General features: G+C 34.0%; 1 protein-coding gene across 2 annotated transcripts in view; it reads right to left on the bottom strand.

The window, feature by feature from the left end:
* The window catches only part of KLHL1 (kelch like family member 1), a 190,475-nt gene that overhangs the window by 103,125 nt on the left and 75,003 nt on the right, over nt 1-12,347 (bottom strand). For both annotated transcript variants that reach the window (XM_064408608.1, XM_064408609.1), the window contains one exon: nt 6,059-6,255. In XM_064408608.1, the coding sequence (XP_064264678.1) occupies nt 6,059-6,255 (197 nt within the window). The remainder of the gene's footprint in view (nt 1-6,058; nt 6,256-12,347) is intronic.

Genomic DNA, 12,347 nt, shown 5'->3' with positions numbered 1-12,347 from the left:
GACCTCAGCTGGACAGACAGAAAAACTTTGTAGATAAGGATCAATAAACTCAACTGAAGACCGAAAAGCAAGAGTCCAGACTCCTTCTTCGAAAGCGTGGCCTGCCCAGAACCACCTTTTCCCGTGCTGGGGCAGAGTCGAGTAACAGCCGACCCTGGCAAGAAACCTTACGACCCTGTACATATATGATGTTAATCAGCCGGAGCAGGGTTCAGCCAGGACAGGGTTAATTATTGCAGCAGACAAGAGGAGGGGTAGCAAGGACCTGGACGTTATTGTATACCACTTTATGTCATTTTCCAGGGACTTGGGAAAAGCTCCCTTCCCGGTCAGCTAGTGTGGTAGATGGAGAGTTGAGTATTGTTGTGGGGTTTCGCCACAGTGAACATGTGAATTATTTGCCTCCTTCTTGTACACTCTGTCATTTGCATACTATTGTTGCTGCTACTGTTCCTTTTCCTATCTCATTGCTGTTTCCTGTAAATTGTTCTTATCTTCACCTATGGTCTTTACCTTTTGTGCCTCCAGTTCTCCTCTCCAGTCCTGCTGCAGGGGGAGGGGGAGAGAAAAGGGGGAGGGAGTGAGCAGTGCATGGTTTGGAGTGATTAGTGGGAACACTAAATTGAGGAATACTACTCCTTACCATGACTTTAAAGAACTGTTAAATTTAAATTATAATACTAGAGAGTTTTCTTGCTTCACTTGTTATCTGACTTTAGTTAAAGCTCTACTAAAACTAGCACTGAAATAAACCTCTGATGTCTGAATGTATAACTACAACTCATTAATGACTGTTGTGACCATTTACCAATATATCAATAATATTTTTCTTAATTTGAATATGGAGTAACGTTACAATATTTCAATATGCTTCAGGATAAACTGCTGTAAATGGAAAGGTTTTACCTATAACTCCTCCCCCATTCCAGCCCAACAGGTTTTAACCCATTGTGAAATTTTGTAACCTAGATAATAAACATAACTAATAAAATGATCACTGAAGCTCTTCACCATAAAAGATCATTAAAATTTTCCATAAGGCATACACTTCAACTAAATGAAACGGCTTCTCCATCTGCAGTACAATCAGACTTCTCAGTAAATTAAAGAGCCCACATAGAGTCAGCACATGTCACTGAGATACTTACGTGCTCATAATTAAGATTGAATAATGTTTTGTTGTGCTGGGACTAATGACCCTTGCAGTGCAAAGCACAGAACTGCATCTCTGAGAAGCTAAACACCTCTTACCACTTCATTCAAAGGCACTTGCAAACATTCTGCATCTCCCAGGCTTGGAACTGTAACATATGTTAATGTCCTTTATATTGCTAACATTATGAGTGGGTTACAGACACATCAATCACTTGATTCATTCATGTTCTTCTGGTCAAGGAATTTTTACTTATGGTCTTTCTTCTGCTCAGTGCATCAAAGTAATTTGAAGATTTTACAAGATTATGTTTAGCAATTCATTTTGAAATATGGTGAAATAAAAATAGGGGAGAAGCTCTATCATTTCAACTCTCAAACTGCAGTTTCAAGATGCAAAATGATCACTGAGGTTTCAATGAAGGTTCCTAAGAGGTGAAGCACTGAGAGATTAAATAGCTATATCTATGAGGTATTTCAATTTTCTGTTTGAAGCAATCAGGTTTAAGTAAAATGGCATGATAATGAGATGAAGAATGTGGTACTATATCTTGGAAGGTAACACTCTCAATTTCTAAACATTACCTGTACATTGTAACACAAGCAGAACCATGGCCTTTACTGGGAGAAAGAAAGCATTTGTATTCAAAACCATACCAAGTATGAGTATTTTTAAAAATAATTTTCCAGGCTTTAAAACCAAACTGCAATTATCTTTTTAAGGAAAAATATTAGATACTTTTCCTCTTTCAATATTTACCAATGCACCAAAGTAGTTGTCGTAAGGGCTAATGGTACATTAAAGCCACGGAGTCTATTTAGTATGGTTAATTACAAACCTTCACCAATAAACACACAGTGGTTCAAATTAGAGCATATTTGAAAAATCTACTCTAAAAAAAATTGCATCCCAACGAGGTGGCCATCACGATTTCAAATTAACTCTGTTTTCTAAAGAGACAGATAAGTCCATACAGTATGACTGAAATTACTGACAAGTATGACAAGCTGATAAATTGCAGACTTTAGAGGTTAGCTTCCCTATATATGAAGCCCCTTACAACTAAAATAAAGAACTTTCACTAAAAATGCTTGCTTAAAGAAATAATTTGCTTCAACTTATTAATATATTTCATTTTGCTGCTTTTATGTTGCTTTTTTTTTAAGACATCACACATGCATTTCATTCTACAGTCAACTAACTTGACTCTGGCAATAAACTAGGAATTTAAACTTATCAGACATATGGTTCTGCAGATTGAAAGCTTTCAGAAACTGACAAGCTAGTAACAACCCAGATTGCAATTAAGAAGTACAGAATTCGTAAATCAAGAGACATGGATATTTGTGCTGCCATTTAAATTAGCAGATCCATTAAAAATAATTAAAAAAAATAAAATATCATGCCATAAAACACTGGTAGGGCAACTTCATACCTCAGAAATAAAACAAACTACATTAAATCTGATGTGCCTAAAAAAAAAAACCAATGACAATTTACATTTTTTCTCTTACTAACTTCTTCCTTGTAAAGCTTTCATTTACAATGTTGCCATCCAAGTTCCATTTCTAAATAGTACAGGGAACACAAACACAGAAATCTCCAATGCTCATAGTTCACTAAATTTTATGAAATCTACGTTCCTCTTTTCTTCCTCCAATTTCATATTTTGCTATATGGCAAATGTATTTTCTAGGATTTTTCAAATGTTATCTGGTTTTCCTTCACTGTTTTGCTTATCTTCATTTCCTCACTTTCTACCCTCCTCTATGAACTCATTTGCTCTTCCTTGCTTAGATTTTGCATTTCAAAATAATGGTTTGATATTTGACACTTAAGACTAAATATCCCAGTAAACACCAGGGATACTATACCTCTGCTCATGGAAAGGTATATATAACTTCATAGTTAACAAATTTTATTTACAGTATATAGGGCATACCTGCAAGCACTATGCAAACAAAAACTGGTATTCTTTGTTTCCACAGATTTCATGGTTAGGGAAATAGAAGTTATTCAGTGTGAGAGAAAACGTGTCTGAAATTATATATCTCCTGTCAACAGGATTCTTAAATTAATTTTTCTGCTGTTCAGGAGCTTTTTCTTCTTCAGTATAAATAAGTTTATGAGCTCAAATGTCTTGCCCTCATAACATGTTATGTGAAAGCACAAAGTGACATACAACAACAGTGTAATTTAGAACTTATATCAAGTCTGAGACTAGGAAAGCAGATTTATTTGAAAAATGAAGACTAAAACATTTATGGAGACTCAATGAAGCAAAATATTTCTTGAAAATATATTGATTTTCATTAGAATGCTATTGTGAAGACAATTGTGACTTTCTGCTTAAAAGTAATTGGTGGAGAAAAGCTGTATAACATTTGCCAGGTATAATGCAGGCAGAGAGCTATTTTTTTTTACTTGTTTTTTTCAAATTAATAAATGAGTATTTATTTTCAACGATGTTATTAGCTAAGAAGCAAAATTATTCAAAGATTAGATCCAACTTAAGTCATCTCAAAATTATTGCACAGTCATATAAGCCATGCCTATAAACCTATTTTTGCAAGATTATTTGAAAAACTTTGTCTTCCTCCCCATTCCTACACCAGTACAGAACTATTGTTTCTTTGAGGTTTTTATATCAAGCAATAAACTGCACAAGATTCAAGAGTTAAGGGAGTACTTTTACTTCCTATTCATAACAAACTTTTGCAATAACATTATGGAAGAAGATTCACATATCAAGAATTTGAGATACACCACTTTGAACTCTTAAAAAAAGCACCCCAAAAAACTTTAAAGAAAGGACCTTGAAGTTCTCTGGAAAGCAAGAGAACTATTTTTTAAGGAAACAGTGAATTTTCCACCAATTTTTTAGCTGGCACTTCCCCTCAAGTCCTCTGCATAAGACTGGAGGAATTTATTAAGAAACTCCCTCTTTCCCTACATTATGTTTGCCCTCATCACAGTCCATACTACTGTCCTGAAATCTGAAGGAAAAAATAATGCTTTCTGTCACCTCAGAGACTATGCATCTGCTCTTTGCCTGTGCTTCTCACTTTCCTCCCCTTTCTTCATATTCCCAGGTCTCTGGTGTTCCTCTATCACACTCAGGGTATCTTCCTTGAACTGTGTAAGTTTTTCCTGGTTATGTACCCATGCAGAAGAACTAATCACTTTTCTCTTATGTAAATTCTCTTTGACTGAAAGTGCTGTACTGAAGATAGGCAATAAGGCACTCCTTCCTAAAGTGTGTAGTCTTCTACACACATTTACACAAAAAAGTAAGGCAAATAGATGTGAGCTGACACACCTAAAAGAAGTAACACAAAGCCTGTGAAAATATCACACACTATGAAGCTTATCTTTTAGGGTTATGTTTTCACTGGGTCAGAAAAAATATTGCCATGTCATGGTGATTATCTGTTGTTCTTGCAAAGAGAAAGCATGACTTATGCATGCTTGCAAATACCCTTGAAGATAAATCAGAGCTTGCTTATTAATTACAACCAAATTCCTTTATGATCTTCCATTTTTTTGGTGATTTTCTCATCCCATTACACATAATTCAGATTTTAGATCTCAGCATTAAAAGAATAATAAATTAGATACCAAATATCTGAGATGTGGCACAGATCTTTGTGAACTTTGTGATACTTTAGATATGTAGTAGTCACAAGTCTTCAAATGTACTATGATGAGCAATTTCATTCACCCAAAAATATTTCAATAAGTTCTTTTAAAGAATCATAAACAATTTTAAATTTTTTTGAAATCAATGTTTTTCAGTCTTTTTCTCATGTTTGTACAACAAAACAGACTGAAAATATAAAAGTAATATATAAATCTAAGAAATGTGTTGATAAAAAGGTTGGATTTTTTCAAAACACATCTGTTCAGTCCTAATACAATTTCATTCAAAAGAAGATCATATGAATTCTGCTCTTACAGCTCATTTATCTCTACTGACTAGCTTGGGCGTGTAATACAGAGAAATCACAGAACTTGCTCCAAAAGTGTAACATGGGTATAACTATCTGAACTGTAGTGATAAAAAACACAGCTAAACCTGTGAATTGTAATGTGTTATTAGTTGCAGAAAAGAGTACATAAAATAAGGACAAAAACACTGAACAAGAGAAAGAGATTCACTGAAATGTGCTCTATTACTTCAATAATCATTTCAGTAGAGACCTAAAGGGATCATTATTTCTCATAAATTATATATAATCTGCTCTTTATGTAAGCTTAATTTCATGAGCCAGATGTTTTTAATTTTTTCAAACTATGAAAATCAATATGATTTAATATCTGAATAAGTAGTATATTTCTGCTTCATTAATTCTGGTTAAATTTTGACATTAATTCCATACCTGTTTTGTCAGATGAAATAGAAAAATATTAAATATTACCAGATAAAAATTTCTTTCTAGAACTTCCTATCTTAATCTACTTCACAGATGACTAAAAGGATGACTAGAATTCTTGACAAAAAACCCCAAATCAACTACCCAACACAACTTCCCTTCATAGTGTTCCCATACAGAACAATGACAATTACAAAGCTTCTCTAAAGAAAAACTAAAGTGATTAAAAAGTACTATAATGATTTACATACACTTTACTATTATCACCTGTATGAGGTCATGCATCTAAATAAGTTATATACCATTCTGACCCAGCAAACAGTGCATCCATCATAGAAGGCCAATTGTCATAATTCACTGAAGTTCTTAGGAATCATCATTTCAATGGTTTTCACTTATGAAATAAAGTTCCATAGAAATACCAAATATAATACAGAATAATTTCAATCCAAAACCTAACACAGTATTTTTACTTGTAGAGGACATATAGGATTCACAAGACTTGAATTTAGATATTCCAAAACTGCCTTACCATGGTGTAGTTGTGAGCCACCTTCATAAGCTCCGTGCACCCTTGTGCATCAGCAAATGCTCGTATTCCCAAACAGTTGGATGGGTGCAAAAGCTTCATTAGAAAATGGCAGCAAACCTCTACTACTTGGGGGAGCTGGAGAAGGCAGGCAGCTGCCAGGAGGTTTTCAATGGTGTCTTCTTTTAATTCCAGGCAGCCTAAAAAAAAAGTATTGATAACAAATGCAAACTTATTTACTTAGTATTTACAAAACATACAGTACTGAAAGATGTTTTTATAAATAATTGTAGCTCTATATAAATAACTCTACAGAAAAAGTGAAGGAAAGAAGGATTAACCTCCCTGACTGAACACCACAGTAACCTGGAAATTACAGTATTAGAAATATTTCTTTTTAAAATACTATTAATTCAACTATATAACAGGCATAAAAAGAGAGACTGTATCAAATGGAAGAGAAGACTCAGAATATCTCAATATCAACCAGGCTGCGGATGGTTTTTTTTTGTTGGGTTTCCTTTCTTTTTCTCATTGAAATTTGTGATAAAACTTGTGTTATCTTCAGTGGAACAGACCAAACCTCACAGCCATTTACTTCCTTGAAAAGAATGAAATAACTATCTAGTATAGTATGCATAAATACATAAATAAATACATCTTCAATACAAGGCTTAACAGTCTTCAAACATTGTGTTGCTTATTTGTAATGTGACTTTAGGATTAATGTTATCTGAGTAACATCTGGCAGGCTTCTCATAACACATAGCTCCTCTAAAATAATTTATACTGGGGAATAGAACCATTAATTAATACTTATATTGCACTTAGTTCTGTAATTTCACAAGTCATTACCTTGGAGACTGACACACTTTATAATATATAAAAGGTAAAATAGAATAAAATAAACCTTAAAAAGAATTTATTTTATGCTGGAATATGTAATTCTTGTTATAATGCTCCCCAAAACCATAATATTAAAATTTATTTTTACATTAGAATCTTGTAAATCTCTTACATTAATAACTTAAAAATCTTCAAACTAAAGATTACAAGGATGTTTTGGAGAACTGATAAAAAAAAAGAATAGGAGAATGAAATGTGCAAATTTAATACAAATTGCCAATAAATACTTCTGATTTTATTGTGCTGTGCTCAGAAAAGCAATTTCCGTCTGTAAGAGGATTAAGTGCATATTGATCTTTCTCTTAAAAGTATTACAGTTCAACACCTAGATAAACTCACTCTTTTCCCCACAGAATCTTTGTATTTGTTGTCACATAAAAAAAAATCTAAAAATCCTAATCTATTGCATGGCACTAAGGAGTTCTAAAATCCTCAATTTCATAACAGCATGCCATTGAAAAGAAAAGACGTTTTATATTGCAGTACCACACCCAAAATACAGTAACATTAACACGACACATCTGATCTTTTCTCCTTCCACTCTATCTCAAGTTTTTAATATAAGAGGGAAACTGTGAAGTTATACTTTACCAGATTTAGTTATAATACATCCTTTTGCAAAGGTCAGAGCATCAGCTCAAGCGCACAGCTTAATTTCACTGGGTTTCCTCTCCTTATTTTTATTATTTTATTAATGTCACATGAGGATTTCTTTATATTAGCTAACCTTTTCTCACAATTTCTGCATACCCCATCTTTATGCAGTGTGATCAGAAGGTACCCTCAGAAGCAGATTCTTAGCTGACCCATATATTCATCAATGACACTCCCACATTTGCTGCATGCCTGCAGGTAATGGCTAGCTCAACACACAATTCTGGAAGACAGTTCCAGTGTGTAAAGTGGAAGCATTCAAAAGATAGTTGTTTTCAGGTTAAAACTGACCATCCTGGTAACAGAAGTAAAAAAATTAAAAATGTGCAAAACACCTTTGAAAATTGGATGACCTGAGAAATGGAAAAAAAACCCACAAAAAACAACCAAAACCAAACCAAAACAAACAAACAAACAAAAAAAACCAACTCCCCCCCCAAAAAAAACAACAAAAAAGAAAAAAACCCTCAAAAAACAAAACAACAACAAAAAACCCCCAAAAAACCCATCAAAAAAACCACCAAACAAATCATACAAATAAACAAAAAAAAACACAAAAAAACCCAAACAAAAAGAAAAAAAAACCACCAAAAACAAAACAAACAAAAAAAACCCCCACAAAAATAAAAACCAAAAAAAAAAAAAAGGAATTCTAAATCTCCTTTGCTTAAACGCCATTTATTTTTCAACAGTGAGCTCAAAAAAGTCTCTGGCCCTACAAAACTGAAAACTGTTCCAGGTAGCATTTACAAAGCAATGTAAGTGTAGAAAGAATCACTTTCGGTATCCTAACTTTATAAGGAAAGGTCACACTCTCATGGTTTGGCCTGTTTATTGCTAAAGGTAGCTACCCTTAGGAGAAGAACCCAAAGGAATCAGTTGAAACCACATCAATCTATTTGTTTTCAAATTGAGATATTTTCTGTTCACTTTAAGGTACACTAGTAGTGGTACAGTATTAGTTTGGAAATAGTAGGATTAAACTAAGTTTAAAACAATAAAAAATATTATCTGTTTTATGAGTCATCTATTTTTTATGTAACTAACATGGACATTTTGAAGAAGATTCTTCACACTATTATAGAAGAGCGTGAACACATTTCTGCTTTACATTTTAATAGAGGAAGTAAACATACAACCACTTCTGGCATATCTAGGCATACGAATATATTATAGCTTGACATATTTTTAACTATATTCAGAAATAGTAATTTACTACTTAATATATCTATGATAAAAGCTAGAAAAATACACTCAGTATGAGTTAAAGAATTATTTGTTCATTCTTTTAGCTTCAATGATAGATAGGTTTTAATCCACCTAATGTCTTCCAAATCTTAATTATCTTATTTTTAAAACATCAAGACACCTTCATAAATTTGTTTACAAGGTCTGTATTCCCTTTTTCAGAAGAATGCTATGACATTTTTATTCAAATTCCTCTGGGAATTGAGCTAATCGAGTGTTTAGCATGGTCAGAGTTTGAAAAAAGAAAGCTGTTAAGGGGCTCTGTACATAAAATATGAAATCTTCAGACAGTTTCATATTGGCAATTAGAAGATCCAAGCATCTATTTAAAAATGTTTAATGGGATATTCAAGGGGCATTAATATTACTGCTTCTTCAATTCACCTCCCCCTCACATTTTTATGCAATAAAAGCTTGCACAAGCGCCTTAGTCTGAGAAAAACAAATTAACTAGAGCTTAAAATCTCCTTTTGCATTGCATTAATTAAGATGAAAAAATATGAGGAAAAAACAGTCAGAAGAACTTTAATGAATTCTAATTGTTATTCTAAATTATAGCTGTATTTGTGAAAAACTTTATGTGCATTGCTTATGCAGAAATTAAAATGCCTGCCTTTAGCATACATTCTTATAGCGACTACCTACATTTTATTACCTCATTACCAAATGTGAAGCAGAGATAATATAAGAATTTCTGATACTCTTGTTCTGTTGCTAAACCTTTTCCCAAGTTCAGGGACAGTTATATCTTAGAGTTGGTTTCTGGGGTTTTGTTTGTTTAGGTTTTTGGTTTTGGTTTTTTTGTTGCTGGTGTTTTTGGGGTTCTTCTGTTTTTTGGTTTTGGTTTGTTTTGTTTTGGGTTGTTTTTTTGGGGGGGGTTTTTTGGTTTGTTTTTTTTTTTATTCTCTCTGCTACACTAGTGACTATACTTTAGAACTATTTTTGTTTACAGGGAACCACTGCACCTTTGCCCATCTTTGTATGATGTTAAATAAGGTCAGTTTGTATCACAGGAACAGCCTGCCACATGTAATTGACCAACAGACTGGACCTGTGGTGGGACAACTCAGTAGATACAGATCATTTGCCCTGTGTATAAGCAATGAATTTTTACCTAAATTTGTAACACATCATAATATAATTTTACATCATGTTCACAGTAGTATTTTTTTCTCTTTTGAAATTACACACTTACCCATTCATAGCAAGACTCCTCAACTCCTCAACATTCTTAAGAGTGTTGTGTGTCCAAGGGAAATCATGGGAAGTGTCAAGGAATTAGAAACAAAGTCCAAAACTAATTCCTTGAAATTAGGTATTTATCTTTTTAATCTTTCTATTTCATGTTGTTTGATCAGTTGTGTTGCAGTTTTGAAATGTTGCTGAATGAAATTATTTCTGAAGGCTGATCAGTTTTAGGAGGTCTAAGTTTTGGGTTTTTTTAAGGTAGTAAATGGTATCAAGATAATATTTATTCATTTTATGCATAGTAGATTAATTGACTACAATAAGAAATTGGTTTCTTGAAAAAGCATCTAATTCAATTGAAGACTTGAAAAACTTGTTAAAAAGGTGCTATGCCTCACACCTCTGTAATAAACCTTTTTGCCATTGTTTATCTTAATCATTCCAAATTTTAGGTACTTTGAGGTAGCCACCTGACCTCATCACCCAAGATCTCCTTTTACAGTTCACAGAGAGAAACAGGAAGCCTTACAGCAGTTTTCACCTGCTCTGTTTCAGTCATGTACTGCAGAATGAGATTAATCACTCCCTGAATGGCTGTTTCTTGATTTCAGCTACAAAAGGAGCTCTTCGTTTGACTTACTGAGACACACTGATGTTCATATTTGTTGATATGTCTATCCACGAGCATCAGTCAATGAAGAATGCTATAAAAAGTATCTTCTGTGTAGCAAAACATTTTTTGGTCTCCAGTTTGACCTATGCCTTAAAAGATAAATTCTGTGTTGCATTGTCTTCCATACTTATTATAAAGGTGAAGATATTTTCAGAAAAGAAAACAGGACACAATATATTCACCTAGCAGAAGTTTCTTCTGATCAAAATGTATTTTATTTTCTATTAATTATTTGCTGCAGACTACATTAATCAGCTGTACTTGAGGAAGAAGCCATTCTGTGGCTGTGTTTATTTAGAATCACAGAATGATTTGGGTTGGAAGGGACCGTAAAGATCATCTATGGGAGAACAAAGGGGAGACAGAACAGAGACCACAGTGGAGCTTATAGAATGGGTTGTTCTGGCTTTGGTGGGATACAGACCCTGGGAAAAGAGACCACAGATAGGGAAAAGAACTGTACGTAACTATCAAGGTCTTTGAAATTATATAGCTTTGTAAGGCTGCCACGTAATGTGAACAATAGGCTATCTGCAGCTAGTGGGAAATTTTTGCTAAAAGATGTGGCTGCCTGGAGCTGTAACAGTATAAAACTGCACTGTGAGAACAATACTGCAACTTCAATAAATGACTTCAGCGACTTCGACTTCGACTTCTTTTCGCTCAGGCTTTGGCTTCTTGCTTGGACTACTTTTTACACCCCTCCTTTAAAGTCCTGTCTCTCAGTTGCACGGCAATCATCTACTTCCAGCCATCCTGCCATGGGCAGGGACACGTCCCTCTAGACCAGGTGTCCTCCATCCAGCCTGGCCTTGATCACTTCCAGGGGCATCTCCAGCTTCTCTGGGCAACCTGCCGCAGTATTGTGAGTACTGTGGTACTTACAGTAAAGAATTTCTTCTTATTATCCAATCAAAACCTACTGTACTTCAGTTTGAAGCCTTTGTTCTGTCACCATGTGCTCTTGTACATATTCCCACTCCACCTCTCCTGTAAGCTCCATTCATTTAAGTGTTATTATGTATAAAATAATTTCATACATGATTCCAGAGACATAAATATGCAGCTTGTAAAAAATGAATAAACACCATCACAGAAATATGCGAATTCTTATAAATTAACTAGATTCACTCTTTTAAAATACTGTATAATTATTTGCATCCTAATGACATATCTTTTGAGTAAGTGGACTAAACTGGCCTAATCACATGACCTTCGTCAGTAGTGCCAGTCCCCTTTATTTAAATAGCATGAAAAATTACAACACTGCAGAGTGATAAGGAAATGCTATTAAGAAATTAAAATCGCCCTGAGCAGGAAAGTTCTCACAAATGTCTGCCTAAAGATCAGAAAACTACATTAACCAAAATAATCCACCACGTGTTACCTTTTCATCTCCTGTTCTGAAAAAATCCCCTCAAAGCTACAAACCAAAACACCTCTGGTTGTATAACTGAAATGTCAAGTTTTAAAGAAAATTTTCCACTGACTCATGCACATCAGCTTTTTAGAGAGACACATTAAAATGTTATTTTCTCCTTATGCCATTCACGTGCCTTAGCTCGTTTTACACACTTGAACTTAGTCGCCGGTAAGATGTACATACAAATAACAGGACTAAAA

The sequence above is a fragment of the Passer domesticus genome, chromosome 2 (assembly GCF_036417665.1).
Source record: "Passer domesticus isolate bPasDom1 chromosome 2, bPasDom1.hap1, whole genome shotgun sequence".
Classification (NCBI taxonomy): Eukaryota; Metazoa; Chordata; class Aves; order Passeriformes; family Passeridae; genus Passer; species Passer domesticus.
This window is presented reverse-complemented; position numbering and strand designations above follow the sequence as displayed.